Source organism: Sminthopsis crassicaudata, chromosome 1 (assembly GCF_048593235.1).
Source record: "Sminthopsis crassicaudata isolate SCR6 chromosome 1, ASM4859323v1, whole genome shotgun sequence".
Classification (NCBI taxonomy): Eukaryota; Metazoa; Chordata; class Mammalia; order Dasyuromorphia; family Dasyuridae; genus Sminthopsis; species Sminthopsis crassicaudata.
The window spans coordinates 165,597,418-165,624,075 of NC_133617.1; the positions used below are offsets into that span (position 1 = coordinate 165,597,418).

Sequence of the window (26,658 nt, forward strand, 5' to 3'; positions counted from 1 at the left end):
AGATTTGAGGATCTGGAAACTGAAAGGCCCTGGGTAATAAGATATCAGTGTTTTCCCAGTATTCTTCTGACCTTTCCCTCTAAACCTCCTCTTCTCTCTCTCTCTCCCTCTCTACCCACTCCTCTCCCTCTCTCCTTCCCCCCCCCCCCCACATATATGTATTGCAATTGCAAGGCAATTGGGGTTAATTGCCCAGGATCACACAGCTAGTGTGCTAAGTATCTCAGGATGGATTTGAATTCAGGTCCTCCTGATTTAAGTCCTCAAATTTAAATGTGCTCTACACACTATGCCTTATAGCTGCTCCATTGCCAGAATTTTTTTATACCCTGAACTTTCTGAATAGTTTAACTTGATAGAAAATGAAATGTTAGAGCTGAAAAAAAAATCAATCTCTATAAGATTAGATAATCCAATCAGATAATTAAATAATCCAATCTAATGCAAAGATTAGATAATCAAATAAAATATTAGAAAATCCAATTTATTTTTCAAATAAACAAACTGAGGCTTAGAGACCCTTACATAGCTACTTAGTAGCAGATTGAAATCAATACATCAAATTAGCCAATCAAAGAAGTATTTATTAAGAACTTGTTAAGGGTCAGTTTTATGGGGGATTTTCCTAAGTACTAGGAATACAAATGAAAATTAAAATCTCCTGCCCCCCCCCCCCCCAAAGAAGGTCATATTCTAGGAGACAAGTAAATAACTAAGGAAATACAAGATATGGAGTGGATGGAAGATAATCTGTTTCACTAGCCACTGGTGGGAGGCAGGGTAGGAGATGCTTAGGAAAGGCCTCCTGTAGAAGGGAGAATCTGATCCTTGAAGGAAGGCAGAGACACTAAGTCATGGGGATAGCCTATGCAGAGGTAAGTCTTCATAGTTCAGAATGAGTGGTGAGGAGTAAGATACAACATTGGAAAGGCAGGAAGGGCCTCTGCCACTTATGAACAGCTTTAAATACCAAGCATGGCGCTGTTTATGTGGTGCTGAAATAAGTGACTGAATGGATGAATGAAAAGTATTTATTAAACTCTTATTATGGACCAAGGATTCTCCTAAGAGTTGGGAATATAAATAGAAAGACAAGATAGTTCTTGCTCTCAGAGTTCTCTCTCAAATAGATGGAGACAGTATATATAGAAGTTTCAGGTACAAGTCATATAGGAAGGCCCAGGAGTCCTTAGGGTGGGACAGCACAGCAGATGGTAATGTGTATTCTTTAATGTCTTTTCCATAGGTTAGAGTGATGTCTTTAGGACGCTAGGCCATCTTGGAGTTGGTTGATTCAGAAGCAAGGGAGAGTGATGTGGTGGGTCCTGGAATTTAGGAAAATTTCTTTGGCAACTGAGTGGGATATTAACTGAAGGGAGGAGAGACTTAAGGAATGGAGACCAGTTACAGAATTGTTGCAGCAGTCCAGTTGTGAAGTGATGTAGATTAGAAGTGGAGTTATAGCTACAGGAGTGATTATCATTTTTCAATCAATTATTAATGTCTTTTTATCAATTATCATCCATATGGAGATTATGTTGTCTGTAAACAAATAATTGAATCCATAGGAGATCCATATGATGTCATCAAATGGAAAAAGTATAAAAGGAAAAAGAAAGAAGACAAAGCCACTTCCCATTAGTGTGCATGGCAAGGATGAAGAACCGAGAAATAAGACTAAGAAAGAGCACTCTTGTTAGGAGGAGAGCCAAGAGATGTTGATGGTGTGAAAACCTAGAGAAGAATAGTATCCACAAGGTAGGATAATAAAAGGTGATACTGCAGAGAAGTCAACAAGGATGATAACTGAGAAAATGACACTAGATTTGATAGTTAAGAGACCCCTGGCAACTTTGGAGAGAGCAGTTTAAATTGAGTGATGAGATTAAAAGCCTGGGTATAAAAGAGGGTAATGGGAAAAAGAAGTGGAGATTCATAGGGTGGATGGCTTTCATGGTTTTTCTGAAAAGGACAGAATGGAATGGTAGTTAGTGAGGTTGAGAGGATCAAGTGAGGAATTTTTTTTTAAGAGATGGTGAGACTTAAATGTGAAGGCAGTACATAAGTACCTAATACCAGATTTTCAAGGTTTGTTGTTTATTGTCACAGAATGGTGATGGGCTCTGTAAGTGATGGCATCTATCAAAACTAATCTATAAAAAGGAATTCATCTTTATGGAGATGATTGCCAGATCACTATGTCTAGTCCTGTTCTCTCTTCTGACTTCCAATTCTCCATTACCAACTACTTTTCAATTCATTGATTGCAATTCACACTTTTCTATTCAAACCTCACATTTGTCACAAACTTAACATGTCCAAAGTGAAACATAATATCTTTCTTCTAAAACCTAAAACCTCATCTTTTGGGGGGACTAATCTTTTGATATTTTTCCCATTACTACTCAAAGCCCTAGTATCCTTTCTGTCACCTAAATTTTCAACCTTGGTCTCATTTTCTTTTTTTTTCTTTTAAAATTTTTCAATAATATTTTGTTTTTCCAAATATATATGATGATAGTTTTCAACATAAATTTTTGTAAGATTTTGTGTTCCAAACTTTGAGATGATTTGGATAAGTTAATGAACTCATTCCTAAGTTGTATAGTTAGGAGGTGTTCTTTTTTCTCCCCCCAAAAAACCCTTTAAAATGAGTACTTAAACTCCTTCCCCTAATTTCTCTTCAATCTCTATTAGTGTCATGCTGCCAAGTATTTCCAAATCTAATCCATGGTTTTGTTGGTGATATTATCTGTCTCTATCCCTACCTTTCTACTTTTTCTGCATTGCCTTTTACTATCCTGATCCCTCTCCTCCTCCCAGTGCCTTCCTAATAATGTCTTTCTCTCAAAATTACCATTTTTAATATATTTCGTATATAGCTATACATGTATCTGCACACACATTGTTCCTCCCTACAAAACACAAGAATTTTTAACTGCAGGGACCAATTTCTTTTTTTTTTTGTCTTTGTATTTCTAGTGCCTATGACAGTGGCTAACATGTAGTTGGTACTTAATAAATGTTTGATTATGATTAATTGCTCCTCTTTGGCCACCTTCAACAATGCCTTTCCATATATAATCAGTAATGATTTATACAGTTTCACCATGGGGTTATTTTCACCTTATTCCAAATTAAACAGCAGTAGCCCAAGACAGAAGCTTGAAATGAGTAGCTTTGGAAAATGTTTTATTTATTTTGAGGCTTTCTTTGAATTTTATGTTGAATTATACAAATCAGAGAAACATAGCCTAAGATGTATTCCTTCTCCATCTGTAAAAATCAGTTACCTAGATATAATTATTTGTAGTAAGAGGAAATTCCAAGTTCAAAATTTTAACTCATACTGCTTGCAAAAATGATATTTATTCCTTAACTGCCAGAATAGATCTCTTTTATGTGATGGAAAAAAAAAATAGAAGTGAGAAATTATTTTAAACTTACTAATGAAAAACAGGGAAAATAGAACTAGTAACACTATCTGAATATAGTGTAGTTCTCAGTCTTACTAACAGACTATATGCATGTGTTCCTGCTGTTTGAATGGAACCATTATCTCACTGAAATGGGAATATTCTCAAATATCACAGATTATAACTTGGCCACACTTTTTTATCCTATACAATTGTTTTTCCTTTCATCCCATAGATCTCCAAAGAGGATCAGTCCTAGGTGAAGTAGAACTTTCTTTAGGTCTTTTGATATTCCATGGGCACTACTGCAGTGGTTTGAACTGTTTGCTTATTTATTTATTTATTTATTTATTTTTGTGTTTTACTCTGCCCTTGTGGCTGGCTATTTTAATCCAGTTAAGGCCCTAAGGGACCCATTCTTGGGCTCTAAGGAACAAACTGGGCTGTATGACATTAGTAATTTTAAGATGCTTATAGAAACCTTAGTTGTAGATACAAAAAAAATTGGTATAGACTAAATGTATTAAGGCTCATTTCTTGGTAACTCCTATCTTAACTAATGTCAAGAAAATGCTGTTATCAATCTGATATTGTTTTTGACAATTATTTTCAGTCTATTGTTATTGTGTCCCCTTGGGCACACAGGGCCCTTTTGACAGGCTGAATCTGTCAGTGTATAACCTTGCTGACTGCTGGTTTGTGTATTCTTCCTGAATGTTGACTTATTGATGTTAGTAAAACAGTTGGCAGCAGGGGCAGCGGTGGTCAGGCTGTGTATTTCCTTTATTTGTTTTATTTTATTTATCCTTTATTCTTTATTTCATCTTTATATCATCATAATCCGTATTTCCTCCCTCCCTCCTTTCCTTCCTTCCTTCCTTCATTGATTCAATCTCTAGTCTATCTACAGGATGTTCCATTACCCTGCACCATGCTTTTGAGCCTGGAATGCATTCTTTCCTTACTTTCATCTGATAGAATAATTTTTATACTTTAAGATACAACAAAACCACTATCTTTTGCAGGAAAACTTTTTTAATCTCCCTAGCTGCTGGCATCCACTCTTTCTAATTGCCATTTAAAAATATTCTATTATTTCTTATATAGGCTGTGTGTACTTATATATATGTATATATATCTTTTAAAATGCTATTACTTGCTGGCAGAATGGTCCCAGTTAATGATAGACACAAGGATATCTCATTGCCTGCCAGATATTGGGAAAATGTCTGCCATAGTAGAAGTGTCCATAAGTCCAGACACTCTCCTAGGGGACTCTTACATTACTATTCAATAGAAAACATTAGCATTTCCGTCTCAGAATTAGTGAGGACAGCTCTTGGCCTCTGAATATAATACAGCATTTTAATTTGAGAGCTAGAGGGAAGAGATGGCAGGTGGGAGTATATTTGTTATTGCCATGGGGATTCCCCAAGGATGTGGCCTTATGGTGCAGTAACTTGAACTTACAGTCTCTTGTTTATCTCTGGGGAAATCATACACCTGCTATTCCTGCTCTAATCACAGTAGGAAGAGTGCATAGAACAGGGGACAGATGATATAGAGCCCTTTTCCTAGGAGAAGAAAGACCACAGGACCCAGATTTAAATTCTACCTCAGATACTTACTATTTGTGTGACTTTGTAGAAGTCATTATAAAATGACCTTGCAGCAGTCCATTCAGCACTAGAATGATTAACCTATGATTATATTTATATTATATGTTGATGGACTCTCCAGACTCTCTGCATCATGAGACCTATATCTAGTCTCCTTCCATACAACTTTCCTTGGGCTCAGGATTCTTCACCAGATCTAGCCTACATCCAGGAATCTTGTTTTACTTATACATTTTTTACTTGGCTTTTGTATGTCTGTGACTTGGCTCCCAACCTGTGTTTACTAACCTCCCTTTTCCCCTGTGTCCCCTTTTTGACTGGGGCCTTAGATACTTATTCTATCCCTTTAGCCCTTTTAAATCTTAGTTTCTCTCTCAGAAATCACTGTAACTATAAACCTTTCTATAGAAACAAAATTAGCGATTGAGGTAGTTGGACACAGAAATAGAAATCCCAAGGCAAAGAACTCAACATTTGGGATACAAGATGCTAAGGCAGGAATCTTACCCACTTTCCTGGAAGAAGTGAATGTTCTTACTTGTAAAATTAGGGAATTGTATCATCTAGCCTAGACCCTTTCTAGCTTTAAAACTCTGTTTGTATTGTCCATCCTGCAACATCATAAGCCTGTTCTGGAGAGGCCAAAACTGGGGAAGTAGGGCAGGGCGGGGCTGAGGAAGGAGCTCACACTTAATGTGGAATAGGGATTATGTGGGAAGAACAAGTTGTCCTCTAGAAAGTTCAGCTTTTCTTCATGGAGCCAAGTCACCAACCCTGATTTCTCTAGTGTCTGAAGAAAAGTAGATGGAGGGAGATAGCAGCTGGGGGAACACAATGGCTCTTGTTTTCTCTGACCTTAGAATGTAGAGATATTGTGCTGATTGTGCAAGTGGTAGCCTATGGCATCTGCAGCCAAGGACATCAGTCTAGAGGACATCATATAGGTAAACCCTTGGATTTTAGTCAGTTGTTTCTACTCCCTAAAGAAGTACCAGTGCAAAAATACCACCTGAATTTTCATAGCCTTGGTCCTGCTTACAGCTCATCTCCTTTATTATACAACGTGGCCTTCTACCTGTAAACCACACCATTCACTACCACTGTATTTCACTTTATCAAGCTTTGGGTTTATGATAGTCCCTGTTTCTGTAGTTGCCTTCAAATCCAGCACTGATTGTGTTAAAAAGAAGAACTATTACTGCTCTTCCCAGAACTTTTGTGGCTGTTGCCATTATACTCATATTCCTCTAATTGTTTTAACTGCTTTCTCTTCTCTGATAAAAATAGCAGCATATAGATTCACTCTTAAAATAGCACCTATGTGTTTCCTTTCATTTTAATGCCTCTAAATATATTTGTGATCAACGAAATTTCCCATTTGTAAAACAAGAATTAAAGTCCTGAGATAAATTAATTTTTAATACTCCTCTATCTTCTCTTCTGACTATTCCTCCCACTCTGTGACTGGGGGCATTCCCCAAAATTTAGTCTTCAATTCCTCTGCTTTATCTCTTTAGCTTTTCTCTCAGAGTTATCTACTATTGCGGTTTTAGCTATTTTTTTTTCTATGAAGATTGATTCCAGTCTTTATCTGCAGCCCTAACTTTTATCTGACATCCCCCAGAAAATTTCTTAACATCAGCATGATCTTTTCACTGAAGCCTTACTACCAACATTCATTCACATTTCTACTGACTGGAGGACAATAGAAGAGCCATTTTGAGGGGGAAGAGTAAAAATTCAGTCTTGGATATGTGTTTCAGTTTGTAACTAGGCACCATGGACCATAAGATCCCTGGTTATTTAAGTTATAAATGTTAGAGAAGTCTTTGACCCTTTCTCACCTCTTCCCCTTATATACAGCCAATCACTAAGTGCCATAAAGTCTCTTTCCATTCTTCTAAAATGTCATTTTTGCATATTGTCCCTTTTTTCAAGATCTTCAATGGCTTCTCACTATTTATAAATTAAAATCCAGTATCTTATCTTGACAAGCAAAGCCCTACACAGACTATTTCCTACCTTTCTTTCCAGAATTATTTCCCACTATTCTCTGATATAAACCCTGTGTTCTAGTCATGGTTATTCCATCCATTCCCTGCCATGCTCTGATTCTGGCTCTTATGCCTTTATGCATGCTGTATTCCTTATTTCAAATATTCTCCCTCCTTACTGCCACAACTGATCTCAAAATTAATGAGTGAATGGGGCAGCTAGGTGGCGCAGTGGATAGAGCACCAGCCCTGAATTCAGGAGGACCCGAGTTCAAATCTGGTCTCTGACACTTAACACTTCCTAGCTGTGTGACCTGGGGCAAGTCACTTAACCCCAGCCTCAGGAAAAGAAAAAATTAATGAGTGAAGAAAAGCATTTACTATGCACTAAGCAGTGTAATGGGTGCTGAGGAGACACAAATAAAGATAACCCTTGCCCTCAAGAAGCTGAGTGCACCCCAGCAGAGTAGCCAAAGCACTGAATTTAGAGTCCCAAAGACTGGAGTTGTAATGCCACCTTAATTACTGTGCCATCTTGAACAAACTCTGGAACTCAGTTGTCTCATGGAAAAATGAGGGGTCTGTCCTCGATTGCTTCTAAAGTCCCTTTCAGCTCAGTATCTATTATCCTTTAAGACACTGGACACGAAGGGGAGCAGACACCAGCATGAGGCCTTTTGGTTCCCCAACCCCCTCTCTCCAAAAAAAAAAAGCAGAGATTTTAATTGAAACTAGTATATTTAGACACCCTTTGGAGATCAGTGACAGGATGATTTAATCATGATTACAGAACTAGAAAATAGAAAGAGAGAGAGGAAAGGATGGAGGAAAAATATTGAGGGCTGGCAAGTAAATAGATAGGAAATAGAGTGTAAAATATAACTTGGTTGGAACCCATTTGGAATGGTGGTTAGGTGAAAGATACATCATTCAGTTCACTGGGGCTTCAAATTGGACCTCCATAAATGATAAAGGATTAAAATCTCTAGAATACAGTCAAGTGACTTTCAAGAGCATAGCCAGGTAATATAGGACATCAAATCTCAGTTCCTCCATGAAGCCTTCTCTGATCACTCAGTACCTTCCCTCTTTTTCCTCTTCCCCAGAGTGGGCTTAATTTCTACAGGAATGATTGCCAGAAGCATTAATTTGGTGCTTATCACTTATTGTCTTATTAGTAAAAACATTTTGAGTCTGTATCTTCCCCAATTAGAATGTAAACTCCTTAAGTGTCCACTAAGTATACATGGGACACAAGCATGTACTTGATAATTATTAATTAACTAATGGTATGTGTTAATAGATTAGCATCTTCTTAAATAGGAAGAAGAAGGCATTTGAAAACAACTGCTTCAAGATACTTTGTGGCATAACCATAATGAGAGATTTCTGAGCAGAGATATCTACAAAACATATTCTGAATATGAATGATTATGATGTAATGCCAGTCTCCTTGAACTGCCCTACCTCAGTCATTCTGCCCCAAATCTTAGGCTATCATACCACCCTTCCCTCTGGATCATCAGAATAATTGATAAGGATAAAAGATCTTATATTTTACAATACCAGATACAGCTCCCCATCCCAATCTATTAGAATATCAGATCAGATATGTTACCCATTAGAATATCAGATAACTTTCCCATCTCTGGTGCCTCCCCATTATGTCATCCCCATCTGTTTCCCATTGTGTCATTGTTTCTGTTTCCCTATAAAGAATCTCTATACCTGACATTCAACACTGGATACTTGTAGATGAGAGTCCGATCCAGTCAATTGATTTACTCTCCAATAAATTAAATTATTATAATTCTCTAACCTCAGTTTCTATTATAATCTCACCTCAGTTTCTCCAGCATTACAATGAAACTTAAATTGAGGAAGTATTATACATGTAGGGATATCAAAATCTTATTAGAAAACACCTTGGGTAACTAGGCTTTCACACATACAAATTAAACTTTTGAAACAAGTTTTTAAAGGATACACCACAAGATTAAGAAAAAGAATCTCATCAGTAAATATTTATCATCTACTATCTAAGGCCCATATTATCATAATATTCTATCACATATAATTTTTGGTTAATGTAAGTAATAAAAAATAACATTATATATGTGTGCTTTTTAAAGATCACATTTAAGAACTTGGTAGCAAGTGTTAATGTTTCTTTAGCTCCTCTTGTTCATTTCCCATTCAGAAATGCAAGAAATATTTATTGAACAGCTTCTACTTTTTTTTTTTCCCCCTGAGGCTGAGGTTAAATGACTTTCCCAGGGTCACACAGATAGGAAGTGTTAAGTCTCTGAGATTAGATTTGAACTCGGGTCCTCCTGGATTCAATGCTGGTGCTCTATCCACTGAGCCACCTAGCTTCTACTTATAAAACTGTGCCATGGGTAGGATGAAGACATGGTCCTTGACCCTTAGGAACTTCCAGTCTAAATTAGAAGGAAAGTCTTAAAATTGAAAAATGATCTAGTAGTGCAAAACTCCCTAGATGTAATGAGCTCCTTGATAGGAGGAACTGTCCTTTACCTTTGTTTTTGTTTTGGTTTGTAGCATCTCTAGTACTTAGCAAAATGTTTAGTACTTGCTAGGTACTTAATAAATGTTTATTGATTAATGACTGTATTCTTTAAAGTAGTACTTGACAATAATAGTTTAACTTGTCTCTGATCCTTTTTCCTACTTGGAGAGAGAGAGAGAGAGAGAGAGAGAGAGAGAGAGAGAGAGAGAGAGAGAGAGAGAGAGAGAGAGGAGAGGGAGAGGGAGAGGGAGAGGGAGAGGGAGAGGGAGAGGGAGAGGGAGAGGGAGAGGGAGAGAGAGAGAGAGAGAGAGAGAGAGAGAGAGAGAGAGAGAGAGAGAGAGAGAGAGAGAGAGAGAAGAGAGAAGAGAGAAGAGAGAAGAGAGAAGAGAGAGAGAGAGAGAGAGAGAGAGAGAGAGAGAGAGAGAGAGAGAGAGAGAGAGAGAGAGAGATTGAGAGAGATATTGTGTGTGTGTATGTTTTAAAAGTAGGGGATATCAGCACACATTTGTAGCCTGAGAAGAAGCTGTTATCAAGATCTTGAAAGCCTTGGAAAATACCCCAAAGTCCCCTTCAGGATGGCTACAAAAGTCTTCATAAATATCCTTCCATATTCTAATTAAACCTGAATTTCTTAAAGTGGCAACATTCAAGATAAAGAAAAAACTATTTTATCATATTTAGTCTGTAGAAGAGAAGGCTTACTGGGAAGGATAATAACTTCCTACAAGTATTTGAAGGGATATTATAGAGAAGAGGCTTTGTGGTTTATTGGACAGAGGACCAGCCTTACTCAAAGAAAACGGGGTTCATGCCCTGCCTTAGATGGACACACGCTAGGGATATGATTATGGGCAAGTTACTTTATCTTTCACTATAATGAACAATTTCATAAGACTCTAAGCAGACAATCCTCACCAGTAGAGGGAATTTCTGTACCAAGCATCCAGACAAACATAAACCAAACACGTGGAAAGGGGATTAGATTTCTTCTACTTGGTCCCAGGAGACAGAACTAGAATCAACAAATGGAAGTTGCTGAGAGGCAGGTTTCAATTGAGTAGAAGGAAAAACTTCCTAATAATTTAGTCAGTCAGTAAACATATTTAGCATATGCTTTATATCAGGCAGCTGAATTGCAGAGTGGTTAGAGCATAGACTTGGAATCAGGAAAGTTCATCTTCAATGAGTTCAAATCTAGCCTCAGACACTTGTATGACTCTGTGCAAGTCACTTAACCCCTTTTGCCTCAGTTACCTCATCTGTAAAATGAGCTGCAGAAGGAAGTGAACCCCCACCCCCTCAGTGTCTTTGCTAAGAAAATTCCAAATAGGGTTACGAAGAGTTGAATATGACTGAAATGATAAAACAACAGCAACAGTAATGTGCCAGGCACTATGCTAAGCACTGGCAATGTAAAGAAAGGCAAAAGACAGTCCCTTTTCAAAGCTATGGAAAAGAAATAGGATACTAAATAAAGAATTGAATTTCTTGTCTTTTAAGTTCAAGTAAAAGCTGGATGACCATCTGGAGGAGTGGAATGAGTAGAGAGAACACTGTAGAAGGAAATTCTGTTTAAGCTGATGTCTGATTCCGACACCTCCAAAGTCCTTCCCAGCTTTAAGATTCTATAATTAATAAGGGGAAAGAACTAGATTTTATAATGTTATTCTTTTTCTGTTTTGATTAATGACATTACTAGTATTTCTATAATATAGGTTTCTCCTATTTTTCATTGCAAATACGTAATACTTCAACTGCATTTTGGGCTACATAGCTTTTGTGGCCTGACCTAGCCATTTATAATATTGTTGATATGAGAAGATGAGAATTCTTAATTCCAAACAAGTGACACACAAATGAACTTTTGGAATAAAATAGTCTCTGTGTTGAAGATGCCAATGTGTACCTTCATCTCAATGGCCAACTTGTAGTGAGCTGTTGTCTCTAGAAGCTGCTGGATCGCTCTCTGGGAAGAGATCTGCTGTGTCTTCTACTCAAATCTCTCCGACAGATTCTTCTTCCTGTAACGAACCGTTGTCTCCAGGCAGTTGCTGTTAACTCTTGTCTTTAGAAGTGACTTCCCTTCCTGCAGAGAGCCCCGTCAAGCCTGATGCAATGCAGAGTCTTTCTCTTGAATCCTGGCTCTGAATCTCCTCCAGCTCTTATCCTTCTCCAGGCCGATCTGCTCTCTGCGCCCAGTGCTGTCTCTTTTTATCCTCCCAGAGAATGGGCGTGGAATAATGCAAGGGCTTCTGGGAAGAACCACCCCAGCCAATGAGCTTTGCCCCCTCTATCAAGTCAACCTGAGTTCTCACCTTGTAATTGTCCAGAAAACCTGAATTCTCACCTTGTCACTGTCCAGACAACCTGAGTTCTCACTTAGTAATCCTAACATCTCCCCCTTTCTTTTGATTTAGAACATAGGACAGTCATGACCTTGAAACATAAATCCATCAATATGGAAGGTATTACACATAATTACATAAATGACCTTGAAACATAAATCCATCAATATGGGAAGTATTACAGATAATTACATAAATTACATAAGTACATAGTAACATAGTAACGTAACACATGCTAGAAGTATATAACATAATCATAAATTGAAAATTTATAAATGTCCATAAGTCCATTGTCCATTAGTCTCATCTTGTGTGAGGAAGTCCAATGATTCCTGCTGGTTTTTAAAGTTCTTTAACAGTCTTCTTATTATCCATGCTCTTTCAGTGTCAGATGTTTCTTAGATCTTCTCCTTTATTTTGAGGTCTTTCTCTTTTTCTGTCTTTCTCTGATGGACAAGGCGAATATGACTTGTTGGCACCCATCTGATTCCTTCTCCTGCTGAAGAAATACAAGCAAACCCTCTCCCCCAGGCAGTTAACCTATCTGGTCCCTTCCATTCACCACTTTCTGGATCTCTCCACATCACCTGGCGATTATCTAAGGACAGTGGAGATGCTCTCACTGGACACTGCCCTTCTGGTGGGTTATAAAACCTGTCTGCTGGAGCCAGTGCATCTTTGTCAAAAATTAGAAAATTAATGGTATAGAGAACTAAATTTAGAAGTTCTCTAGGGTTACCTGTGGCTCCCCCTTTCTTTTGTTTTTGGAGGAGTGTCTTAATATCTCTGTTTCTTCTCTCTACTATTGCCTGCCCTTGAGGATTAAAGGGTATGCCTGTGGTATGTAAAATCTTATACTGTGCACAAAAGTGTGTAAAATGTTTGGACGTATATGCAGGTCCATTGTCTGTTTTTATTGCTTGTGGCACACCCATAATTGCAAAAGCCTGTATAAGGAATTCAGTGACCACTCGGGCTGTCTCTTTTGCTGCTGGCATTGCAAATGTGAATCCTGAAAAGGTGTCTACCACAACATGAATAAAAGATAGACGACCAAAAGATTTATAATGGGTCACATCCATTTGCCAGATTTCATTGGGTCTCAAACCATGAGGATTCTTCCCTGGAGGGAGTGTAGGAGCGTGGAAAGGAAGACAAGCTGTACAGCTTTTTACTATGCTCCTAGCTTCCTCTCTTGTGATTCCAAATTGTAAACGTAAAGCTCGAGCAGCCTGATGATATTTAGAATGAGATTCTTGTGCTTCCTGAAATAAAGGACTACTGGCTAACATGGTTAGAAGGCTATCTGCCTTTGAATTTCCATCAAAAATGGGACCTGGAAGTCCACTATGTGAGTGGACATGCAAGATATAAATCTTGCCTGGATGTTTTCTCACTTGCTCTTGAAGTTCCTTAAAGAGCTGATAAATATTGGAGGCTGCAAATTTTATTTGGGCTGTGGCAATTCTTTGTACTACACCTACTGAATAGGCTGAATCAGTAATTATATTTACGTCTCCTGGGTAATAAGTGAGAGCTAGCATGATAGCAAATAATTCATTCTGTTGAGTGGATTGAAAAGGAGTCCTGATTACTCTCTTTATGGTTAAATCATGAGAGTATACAGCACAAATATTTTCTTTGGAGGCGTCTGTAAAGATTGTTGGTCCTTTAAGAGGAACCTTAGAAACCTTTTCTTCAAAAATCCATCGCCAATTATGTAGTAGCCGGGTAATCTTTAATGGAGATCCATGTGCAAAATTTGGAGCGGTGGCCAATAAAATTTGCCATTCTGGGATGGTCTCACAGCATACATTAATCTGTGCGTTAGTATAGAATGTGTATATTTTTTCAGGACTTATCCCAGATAATTGTATTACTCTCTTAATAGCCTTTAATAAAATCCTAGCCACAAGCACTGGGTAAGGTGTAAGGCTTTGTTCTGGTTGTGCTGGGAGGTTCACCCACTCAATCACTCTGTCTCCTTGGTGAAGGACTGCTGTGGGTGCCTCTTTTGTAGCAAAAACTGATATTTCCAAGGGTTTTTGAGTGACTCTTTCAACCACATTGGATAAAGCCAGTTCAACTTCTCTCAAAGCCTTTTGTGCTTCTTTTGTAAGCTGGCGTGGTGAATTTAAAGCACTGTCTCCCCTTAAAATGTCATATAGAGGTTGTAGTTGATTGGTAGTTAAGCCTAACACTGGACGCATCCATTGGATATCTCCTATTAATTTTTGAAAGTCATTTAAGGTGTTCAACTTCTCTGTTCTTAAAGAAAGCTTTTGTACTGTGAGTGTCTTAGGATACACTTCATATCCTAAATATTGAAAAGGAGCATGTCTTTGAATTTTTTCTGTAGCTATATGCAGTTTGTAGTACTTTAATGTTTCCATGGTCCTTTGTAGACATGCCTCTAACATTTGTTCCTCAGGTGCACATCCCAAAATATCATCCATATAATGTAACAATATTACTTTTGGAAAGGCTTTTCTTACTGGAGCAAGAGCAGCTGCAACATACATTTGGCACATAATAGGGCTGTTTTTCATTCCCTGTGGCAAAACTGTCCATTCATATCTTTTATAAGGCTCGGCCAAATTAACACTAGGCACTGAAAAAGCAAATCTTTTCATATCCTCCTTATCTAGAGGAATAGAATAGAAACAATCCTTAATGTCTATAACCCATAGAGGCCATTCTCTTGGCAACTGAGTAGGAGATGGAAGTCCAGGCTGAAGAGTTCCCATAGTTTCCATCTGTTCATTTACTCTTCTTAGATCAGTTATCATTCTCCATTTTCCAGATTTCTTTTTCACCACAAATACTGGGGAATTCCAAGGACTTAGAGAAGGCCGCAAGTGTCCTTGGTCAAGTTGTTCTTGCACTATGTCTAATAAGGCCTGAATTTTATCACTTCTTAAGGGCCACTGTTCTACCCACACTGGTGAATCAGTCTTCCACTGAATAGGAACTGGTGAAAGTGCAGGTAGGCCTTCAACAGCAGCCCTGCCTAAAAAGCCGAAGTGCTTATTTGTAATCCTATCTGCTGTAAAATGTCTCTTCCCCACAGATTGATGGGGATTTTTTTCAACCACAAAAGGCCCCACGTTGGGCGCCAATTGTAGTGAGCTGTTGTCTCTAGAAGCTGCTGGATCGCTCTCTGGGAAGAGATCTGCTGTGTCTACTAAAATCTCTCCGACAGATTCTTCTTCCTGTAACGAACCGTTGTCTCCAGGCAGTTGCTGTTAACTCTTGTCTTTAGAAGTGACTTCCCTTCCTGCAGAGAGCCCCGTCAAGCCTGATGCAATGCAGAGTCTTTCTCTTGAATCCTGGCTCTGAATCTCCTCCAGCTCTTATCCTTCTCCAGGCCGATCTGCTCTCTGCGCCCAGTGCTGTCTCTTTTTATCCTCCCAGAGAATGGGCGTGGAATAATGCAAGGGCTTCTGGGAAGAACCACCCCAGCCAATGAGCTTTGCCCCCTCTATCAAGTCAACCTGAGTTCTCACCTTGTAATTGTCCAGAAAACCTGAATTCTCACCTTGTCACTGTCCAGACAACCTGAGTTCTCACTTAGTAATCCTAACACCAACTTACTCTTATTGAAATGAAAATGATTGTATATTAGTAGCTTCATCACTAAGATTTAGCTAGGAGCCAGTTTACTAAGCATATATGAAATATTTGTGGTTATTATAAGGAACCAGATTAAAGCAAAAGCAAAAATAAATAAAAGAAATATCTCACAAACTAGGAAAGTAGAAGGAAGCAAAAGATAAAGAATAAAAAGCAAAAGTCATTAATAAAAATTTAGAAGAAACATAAGCTATAGTGGCACAAATAGACAATGGAATGGATAATGAAGTAGAGGGAGGGGAGGACAGGAAAATAGACTAAAGATTAAAAACATATGACTTAGAAAAACCATGGTTTATAAATGAAGACTGTAACATGCCCTCCTTGCAGTTACAATTACTAGTCTGTCTTAGGCCCAACAGAGTACCTTTGACCACTGACCTTTGCAGTGTCAACTCTACCCGGCTCGCCTCCTCTGAAGCCTTCAAAGGTCTCTGGCCACAGTCTCTTGAATCTATAGCTTAATAACCGGTAGCGCACTCAAGAACAGCCACGTGTAATCTTAAAAGCCTTTATTATACCTACTCACATAATGCCCTGACTTGTTGGTTCCTGAGTGAACACCTGGTCAGAAGACCCACGTGTTCACTACCAAAATCCTTACCTCTTTTGGCTACCCATCTCGGCTTGGCCACCCAGGGTAAATAAAGAGCGTCAGGTTAAAGAGAGCGACTGCTGTCTGCAATGGGCTTATAAAGGGCCTGTGAGGTCACATACACACAGCCAATCATCGAGAGAGTCACCCATTACGCAGCTATCTCAGTATGGCCAAGATCCCACCTACAAGGCAGTCCTAATATCCACAGAGATTTCTTCTGGGCCTCTATCTCCTGTTGCACCATGTCCGCCCATTTAAAGGGCCCTTACAGAAGACCTCAAAGAAAGTACAGCCAAAATCTTATGGAATGTTATTGTGCTATAAGGAATGAATACAACGAAAAATGATTCTGAATGAGGAAAGTAGACTACGAAGAATACTATGATGTAAAGACTTGGGCTGAATCTTTGATTTCATTGGTAAAGGAAGTGGTAGATGAGCAAACTTCCCTGTATCATTATGGGTTGATACCTTCTCTGCAACTTAAGAGTTCCAGAGTTACCTAAAACTAAGGAGTCAAACAAGTGCCTCTATGCTAGATTAAATGTAAATGGGAAATGTTTAACAAAATAAATACAGTTGTTGTGTCTGACTTTTTGAGGCCCTGGCAAAGATACTGGAGCTTCTAGGGATTGTTATGTACAGTCCAGTTGCCTCATTTCTATTTGGGTTTGACACTACTGGTCTAGAACATTGATTGATTAACTTACTCAATTACACAGTCAATATGGCTTAGAGATAGAATTTCAATCCAGATCTTTTTTGATTTGAAGCTAGCTTTCTATCTATTCTATATTGCTACCTCTCAAGAAAAATAGAAGAAAAAAGAACTTTAGGCTAATCCCTACCCCAACTGTCTTTTGTCTATGACTTTTAGAAGGAATGTGGTATAATAGAATACGATCTGGATTTGCAGTCAAACTTTTTAGGTTCAAGTCCTGATTTAATAACTAAGTGGCCATGATAAGTTATTTAACTTCTCCATGCCTTAATCTCCTCATCTCTAAAATGGGAATATTCATATTGCTTTATCTATGTCATAGGAATATTGTATTTCAAGCTTTCTACTTTTTGATCATGGGGACTGTTAAATTATGGGTAATCCTGACTGTGGCTCTCTGGTACTGAATTCTTTCTTCATGGCTGCTTGCAGTATTTTTTCTTTGACCTAGAAGCTCAGGATTTGGATTATAATATTTCTGGATCAAAGGAAGTAATGCTTAAAAAGAAGGAAATACAAATGTCATCCTGTTTAAGGACTTCTTCAGCCAAAGCAAGGAAACTTCCTAATTAAAAAATTAGGAAAAAAAATGACAGGAGCATCAAAATTGATTTTTCTTTCTTAGAAAAGTAATAGCAAAAAAGGAAAGTAGGAAAAAAACGAGGAAGGGAGAAAAATAAATAGAGAGATTCAGAGACAGAGAGAAGGAGGGAGAGAGATGAAAAGGGAGAGGGAGAGAATACTAAGTGTAATTTGAAGTGTGAATCAGTTTTTACTTTCCATACATAACTATTTCTAAAGATTTAATATTATTTGTTGGAATACACGGGAGAACTGTTGGAAAACCAGGAGCCACCTCACAGTGGCTACTGGAGATCCAACCCAGAATGGATCTCCTCTTGTGAGAGAATGATACAAGGAGACTGAGAGGCAATTGATGTTCTCTGACCTCTCTGAGAGGCTGTTTTGCAACTCCTTCAGATGTTATGTGATCCAGAGCTGTGGAGACTCTTGGAGAATTGACTTGTCCCTTAACAATTATTGATGATGGTGATGATAGCTTAACATTTATACAGGCTTATAACAGACCATATGCTAAATATTTTACAATTATAATCTCATTTGATCTTAGACCATAACCTGAGGAGATATAACTGAGGCAGAAGAGCCAAACTGACTTGTTCGATGTCTGAGGACAGGTTTGAATTCAGGTTTTCTTAATTATAAGCTGATATTCTGCTAATTACCTCACCTATCTGCCCCAATACATGGAAACCATGAATCCTGTGGTTTTTATCATGGCTTTTTTTTTTTCTTGAGAAGAAAAAACAACGTTAATATACCTCTGTATCACTGAATTAATGATAACTTTATAACATTTTAAGATTTAGAAGATATTTTACATAAGTCATCTCATTTGATCATCATGATATTCCTCTGAAGTTCCGTAGATAACTTTATTTTACAGATGGAGAAAGTAATTCTCAGAAAAGCTCTTACCTTCAGTTCTCCTTGCTGTTGAGCATTGTAGAGGGATTTTGAGCAATTATTTTTCTTGGGACATAAGTGGTTTTGTTATATTTGCCTGAAAATTTGATGTTGTGAACCTATCAATATATATGTGTGCTTTTTACTGTTCAATGTTTTTGTTTTTCTTGAAAGTAAGACATACAGTATCTTGCTTTTCAATACTGCAAAATTAAGAGACATAGTGATTGAGAGAGAAACCTCAATCTAGAAGTGGTGTTCTGCTACAGTGATGTATAGAGCTGTGTCCACTGCCAGGGACTTTTTAAAGGAAAGATTTACATGCATCACTTCTGACAATTGCTGTCAAACCTTCCTGCTTTGCTCCTCAACTGATTTCTTGGGGGTATGTAATTTAGTATATCTCAATTTGTTCATTATTGTTTATATTCACCATTTGCTCTCCACTTTTTAGCTTCCCTATTATACACTTACCTATCTACTTATCCCTTTTAAAAAAAAAAAAAATAAATTCCTTTCCACAAAAAGTGGAAAGCTTGAAAGTTATGTTCATCTTTTGATTTTTTCTCTTAATTCTTCTGTTTGACATTAGTTTTTACACAGCTCTGAACTTTTCATCAGGAATAATTGGAAGTTCTCTATTTCATTAAAAGTCCCTTTTTCTCCCAATTTATTATGCACTATTTGCTTGGTCCACACTTGTCTATAAGTGTGTGTATATATAGAAATATGCATACATATGTGTGTACATATATGTGCAGAGAAATTTTTTTTTTCTGATTTTCAGGGACTTTGTTGAAGAGGCAAATTTTTGTGCCTATTATTTAAGCTGTTAATTTCATTTCCATTTCTTTCCTCTAATAGTTCTTGTTTCTTTTTCATTTTCCCCAATCATATTCTCATTTCTTTTATGAAAAAATTTTATTTTTTAAAATTTTAAAAAAGTTTTGCTTTATTTCTTCTTTGAATTCTAGAATTCTTCCAGGAATTTGTGACTAAGTCTTGTTTTTTTTTTTTTTTTTTTTTTTTATTTTAATGCTTTAAAATTATTCTCTTCTTTTGGCTTGTGTTTTAGGTGTCCTTATCTCTATGCTAGATTTTTGTGGTGAATTTTTTTCTTTTTAGTTTACTCCTTCTTTCAGCCTTTTTAGTGACTTTGGATTTGATATTAGGATTAGATTCTGTACACTTTTGGAGGGAAGGTCTGAGACTGCTTTCTTGGAATATTTAGCATTGAGTTATTACAAGCTCTTAGGGACAGACTAAGGATTTTTAAAAAGTCGCTGCTTCCAAAGTGATCTGATCCAAGTCAAAGTCTGAATGCTTCCCTCTATCTAAGCTCTTCAGGTTCCTGATCTGAGTTTAGATCTGAGCAACAATAGCCTGTGGCTGGATTCAGCTTCTAACATCAAGCTGGAGAACTCTGCTGGTTTTAAGAACAGATTTGTCATTCTGGCTTTTCATATACAGGCTAGAAGCTGGAACTCAAACTCTGATCTGCTCATAAGGTTTGGCTCATAAGGTTGCTGCCTGTTTCTAAACTTCTTCCACAGTAGACCACTCAGAGCTAATGACTGTCCGTTATTCTTGCGCACACATCCCCTTTTCATTAATCCAAAAGAGTGGCAACAGAGCCTCTACTTAGTACCTCTTCCCTCTGCCTTCATATGGTGCCCCAGTATGATCTGTTCCAGTGCCTTAGTCCGCAGCTATTCCCTCTGCTGAAGAGCTTCATTCAGTGAGTCTGTGGCTAGACTTCATCTCTAGTGTTCACAAATTTTTCTATTTCCTTATACTCACTTGGGCTGAAAAAGTATTGATTGTGACCTTTTTCTTGGATTTCCCCATCAGGATTTGGTCTGGTGTACTTCCTAATTTGTATAGAAGAGTTTTGATGAAGAGCTCACAGTACTTCTTCATGCACTTCCATCATTTTGGCTCCATCTCATACTATTTTATTCTTACTTTTAGCCTTAGCACATAGCACAGTTCTCATACATAGTAGATACTCAATACATTGTTTGATGATGATAATGCTCTCCTTTCTCACCTCCATTAAATTTACTCGTGTCATCCCCTTTAGAAGGCCTTTCATGGTCTTCATCTCACCCTCAATAAAGCTTTTCCAATAACTAAATGTTATCATCTATGTATAGTAGATATTTTGTCTCATGTGTTAGAGTATAACCTTGTTTGGGCAGGGATATTTTTTTTTGTTTTGTTTTTTATTAATTTTTATAACATTTTCTTTGACAGTACATATGCATAGGTAATTTTTTTTTTTTACAACATTATCCTTTGTACTCCCTTCTGTTCCAAGTTTTTCCCCTCCTTCCCTCCACCCCCTCCCTTAGATGACAGGCATTCCCATACATATTAAATATCTTATAGTATATCCTAGGTACAACATATAAGTGCAGAACCGAATTTTGTTGTTGTTGCAAAGGAAGGATTGTATTCTCAAGGTAAAAATAATCTGGGAAGAGAAACAAAACAAAACAAAATAAAACAAAAAATGCTCAGAGTTTACACTCATTTCCCAGTGTTCCTTTTCTGGATGTAGCTGATTCTGTCCATCATTGATCAACTGGAAGTGAGTTGGATCTTCTTTATGTTGAAGATACCCACTTCCATCAGAATACATCCTCATACAGTATTGTTGTTGAAGTGTATAATGATCTTCTGGTTCTGCTCGTTTCACTCAGCATCAGTTGATGTAAGTCTCTCCAAGCCTCTCTGTATTCCTCCTGTTGGTCATTTCTTATAGAACAATAATATTCCATAACATTCATATACCATAATTTACCCAACCATTCTCCTGTTGATGGACATCCATTCATTTTCCAGTTTCTAGCCACTATGAAAAGGGCTGCCACAAACATTTTGGCACATACAGGTCCCTTTCCCTTCTTTAGTATTTTTTGGGATATAAGCCCAGTAGTTGCACTGCTGGGTCAAAGGGTATGTACATTTTGATAACTTTTTGGGCATAATTCCAGGTTGCTCTCCAGAATGGCTGGATTCTTTCACAACTCCACCAACAATGCATCAGTGTCCCAGTTTTCTCACAGCCCCTCCAACATTCATCGTTATTTGTTCCTGTCATCTTAGCCAATCTGACAGGTGTGTAATGATACCTCAGAGTTGTCTTAATTTGCATTTCTCTGATCAATAGTGATTTGGAACACTTTCATATGAGTGGAAATAGTTTTAATTTCATCATCTGAAAATTGTCTGTTCATATCCTTTGACCATTTATCAATTGGAGAATGGCTTGATTTCTTATAAATTAAAATCAGTTCTCTGTATATTTTGGATATGAGGCCTTTATCAGAACCTTTAACTGTAAAAATGTTTTCCCAATTTGTTACTTCCCTTCTAATCTTGTTTGCATTAGTTTTGTTTGTGCAGAAACTTTTTAATTTGGTGTAATCAAAATTTTCTATTTTGTGATCAATAATGGTCTAGTTCTCCCTTGGTCACAAACTCCTTCCTCCTCCACAAGTCCGAGAGGTAAACCATCCCATGTTCCTCCAATTTATTTATGATTTCGTTCTTTATGCCTAAATCTTGGACCCATTTTGATCTTATGTGTATGTGGTGTTAAATGTAGGTCCATTGGGCAGGGATATTTTGCTTTTTCATTTTATCCTTAGCACTTAACCATGTGCCTAGAGCATAGTAAGTACTTAATAAATACTTGCCAGTTGGTCATAATGGATGCTGAGGAAATAATACATGGATCTCTAAACTCCTAAATTATCACCCTTAAACATTTTTTATTCTTTTAAAGCTGGTGCTCAAAACAATATTGGATGGGCTTTTGGTCTGGGATTGGAGAGACTGGCCATGATCCTGTATAAAATCCCTGACATTCGCTTATTCTGGAGTGAAGATGAGAGATTCCTGAAACAATTTTGTGTACCTAATATCAACCAAGATGTACACTTTCAGGTAAGAACATTTCCAAGAATTATTTAAACATGTATTTTGTTACAGTTTGTCACAATGCTTAGCACAGTGCCTGACACACAGTATATGTTTAAGAAATGTTTAATAATCATTTTATTAGTGAGAATAAAAAGACCGAGAACTTGAAAAGAAGCAAACTTTAACAGTAAACAATGAGGATTTGATAGAGTATTTTTTTCTAGTTGTAGTTAGAGAACAGTTTTCATTGATAAGGTAATAAAAGTAGTAATGCACTGACAAAATGTTGTTGTGGTAGAAACTGATGATCATTTGGAGAAATTAATGGTTCTGTGGTAATAAAAATAACTTGTATTTACATAAATATTAAAGGTTTGCAAAGTCCTTTCCTCAGAATAACCCTGTGAGATATATGGTGCATGTATTGCTGTCAAGAGCAACATGTAGAAAAAAAGAAGTCAAGAATCCGAGATGTTTCTGCTATACCATTGTGGTTATGATTTCTCTAGGTAGTCAGAGTAGTAATGGAACTGAATTTGGACTGTCCAGAGTTTATTCACTGTGCTTGTCACTAAACCAAGCAACAGATTGTTGATCATTAATATCCCAATCCAAACGATTTAGTAATATACAGATTAAGATGGTAACTTACACAAAAGTGATTGTCACTCTTTATTCTAAAATCAGTCTCTAAAACTCAATTTTAAATTAAAAATACACATATACTAACATTGGTTCTATTTCTGGCAATATCTAGCATTCCAGATTTTGTCCAATCAGGTCATATTGCTTGCAAGATATCTAAATAAGGGAAGGATGAGGATAACAGATCTATCAACATTTATGGAAACACAAGAAATATATGTATGGTGGATCAATAACCTCATGTTGAAGATATTCACTTCATCAGTGTAATTCAAAAAAGTGAAAGAACCATTTTGGTTTTGTTCTATGTATAAGTATGTATAAGTCCCTAGCCAAGGGACTTTACTTTAAGATCTCAAATTTCAAAAGATATATGACTATATTTCATTTACTGTATCTCCATAGCCCACTAAACTGCCAGTTATATCTATCACACATAGGCTAGATCCTTTTATATGTGGGTGGTATGTCAAAGTTCACATTTATCACATAAACCTGCTTTATCAAAGCTACCTGCATGTAGCTCTGAGAAATGGATTCTTTATTTTATTATATTTGCAACTAGATAAGCACATCTCAAACTTTTAAATTCCCCATCTACCTCACCCTATCTCATATATGTGTGTATATTTACACATACATATATATATATATATATATATACACACACACACACATATATATATTTAAGGATAAATGTACATTTGAGTATATATATATATATATATACCTATATCTATGTGTCTTTGCCATTAAGATAGGGAATGAGTAGCAGTCTCTTTCCTTTGTTAGGCTAGAAGTAACTAATAGCCTGTGGAGCCAACTAGCTGGGACAGTTGATAACTGAGTCTAGAGCCAGGAAAACCCAAGTTCAAATGTGACATTAGACAATTATTGGCTATAAGCCTAGGTAAGTCACTTAATTTCTATTTGCCTTAGTTTCATTAACTCTGAAACATATATAATAGCAGTATCTGTTTGCAGAGTTATTTTCAGGATCAAATGAGATAATATTTAGTGAGACCTTATCTTGGTGTCTGGCACTAGATATTATTGTTATTTTGTTGTTCAATCGTTCAGTTATATCTAATTATGGCACATCAATCCTATCCAGGGGTTTTCTTGGTAAAGATAATGGAATAATTTTCCATTTCCTTCTCCAAATCATTTTACATATGAGGAAACTGAGGCAAACAGGAATTTGTCCAAGATTACACATCTAGTTAAAGTATGAGGCCAAATTTGAACTCAGATCCTCCTGACTCCAGGCCCAGTGCTCTATCCATTGATCCACCTAGTTGCCTCCATGGTGTTAGGAATAGTAGGTGCTAAATAAATTCTCTTCCCCCAGTAGAAAGGAATAGAGAAAAAAATAATAATACGGCAGTCTAAACAACTATAAATGTTCATGCTGAGTGTTGAAGAATAATGGTTTTTATGGTTAGAAAGGATTTTTGAGATTTTCTAGCCCCTTTCAAATGAGGAAACTGATTCCCACCATTCTGTAGTGAATTGCTCACAGTGAAATAGTGATAAGTGATTAAGTTCCAATTTGAACCTTGATTTTCTTTTTTTAAATAGTATTTGATTTTTCCAAATACATGCAAAGATAGTTTTCAACATTCACCTTTGTAAAACCTTATGTTCCAAATTTTTCTCCCTTTCCTCCCTCCTTTGCCCTCCCCCAAATAGGAAGTAATCCAATATAGGTTAAACATGTGCAATTCTTCTAAACATATTTTCATATTCACCATGCTGCACACACACATAAATCAGATCAAAAGAAAAAAAAACACTAGAAAGGGGAAAAAAGAAGCAAACCAACAACACTAAAAGGTGAAAATATTATGCTTTGATCCATATTCAGTCTTCATCTCTCTCTCTCTCTCTCTCTCTCTCTCTCCCTCTCTCTCTCTCTCTCTCTCTCTCTCTCTCTCTCTCTCTCTCTCTCTCTCTCTTTCTCTCTCTCTCTCTCTGTGGATATGGGGATATGGATGGTACTTTGCATCACAAGCCTATTGAAATTGCCTCAAATCACTTCATTGTTGAAAAGAGCCAATACAAGAAAGAAAAAACAAACAAGCAAACAAATAACCACAATAACAAAAAGATGAAAATATTATGCTTTGATCCACATCCAGTCTCTGGATGCAATTATCATTTTCCATACCAGGCTATTGGCTTTGAATCACCCTCCTTGTTGAAAAGAGCCAATTCCATCACAGATGATCATCACATAAATTTGTTGTTACTATGTACAACTGAACCCTGATTTTCTGACTCCAGATCTAGTGTCACATGAAATAGTTTGAAGTTGCCTCTGGATTGAATCTGTCTATAATTTCTATCTTGTCCTAATCTATTTGCCATCCTGACTACACTGTAGGGTTTTTGAATAAAGGAAATGAATTGCCTTTTTTTTCCCCCCCTCGTAGCCTATATGTCATCTATAATAGTGATTAAATGAGCCCTTGGCAGGCTTGGAAAAATAATACCTCAATGGTATTATGGTTAGGCATAGCAGGGTCTAAATACATGTTTTCTTTCTTTCCTCTTCCCTCAATAGAAAGGAATAAATAGATCAATATTTCACAACAAAGGAATTGTAACACTTGTAAACATCCATCATTCAGCCATATATGAAGAACTATGAAATCTGAACACTTTTTTCCTTACTTGGCTACAAACATTGGTATCATAATAATCCTAGACTGGCTCAAGAGACCAAGTTTTAGTTCCTTCTTTACTGTTGTCTTATAATGTGACTATAGTCAATTTGTGGACAAGTTAATCATCAATGGGATTTTATTTCTCCATTCATAAAATGAAGATATTCTATTAATGATCTGTAAGATATTTTCCAACTTGAAAACATTTCTAGTCTGAGATTGTTAACTTTCCTAGTGTATTCTATGACATCTTGTATTAAAAGCCACAGGTTAGTAACTCTGTTTTCATCTCTGTTCCAATGCGTGTCCTTGTATTTGCATTTTGGATTTTGCATTTTGCATTTTCCTAGAATTTTAAAGATAAAGATTGCATTCTTAATAGTTTTGTCCTCTACCAGCTCTATTTGTGAGCTGATGAATTTTTTCCACTTAGTTCCAGAGTACCCATTAGTGGGTAGGGAGGATTTCAAATTCAAAACTAGACCATAAATTCAACAAAAACCATTGAGTTCTTTCTATGAACCGAGTACTATGGTAGATGAAATGCATAGTTTAGAAAACACAATCTCTATCATTTTGGAGTTTATAATCTAGTAGAAGAACATGCCACATAAAAAAATAAACACTTAACATTTTTATAAAACCCTTCTTACCTTTTACATAACTTATACATTTTCCCAAACATCTCTTTGAGGTTATATTATTCCTATTTACTTATAAAGTAACACTCATGATCACACAATTAAGTAAATGCCTAGGTGGATCATGGAGTTCAAATTCTGAGCATTTGATTTTCTCCTCTGTCGTGCTATATCATGTAATATGTAAGTGCATTGATTAGATACAAAGTGAGATCTGAGGAGTAGAAAGGTTAAGAATGGATATTGTCTGTGGCTCTAAAACAGATTTTTTTCCTACCAATATTCTGAGAAGAGAATGGGCAGTAAAATAGATAAAATCACCTAGAATAGAAAAAAAGTCCCTTGCAGCTCTGATTTTTATCATCCTACAGAAAGAAAGAAAAATCTCATTATTGTTTCCATAGAGACTGTTCCACAATACTTTATTCA

At 36.9% G+C, this 26,658-nt stretch overlaps 1 protein-coding gene across 3 annotated transcripts in view; it reads left to right on the forward strand.

Moving 5' to 3' along the window:
- FARS2 (phenylalanyl-tRNA synthetase 2, mitochondrial) overlaps nt 1-26,658 on the forward strand; it is a 642,841-nt gene that overhangs the window by 362,582 nt on the left and 253,601 nt on the right. For all 3 annotated transcript variants that reach the window (XM_074270896.1, XM_074270886.1, XM_074270878.1), the window contains exon 5: nt 22,138-22,298. In XM_074270896.1, coding sequence (XP_074126997.1) covers nt 22,138-22,298 — 161 coding nt within the window. The remainder of the gene's footprint in view (nt 1-22,137; nt 22,299-26,658) is intronic.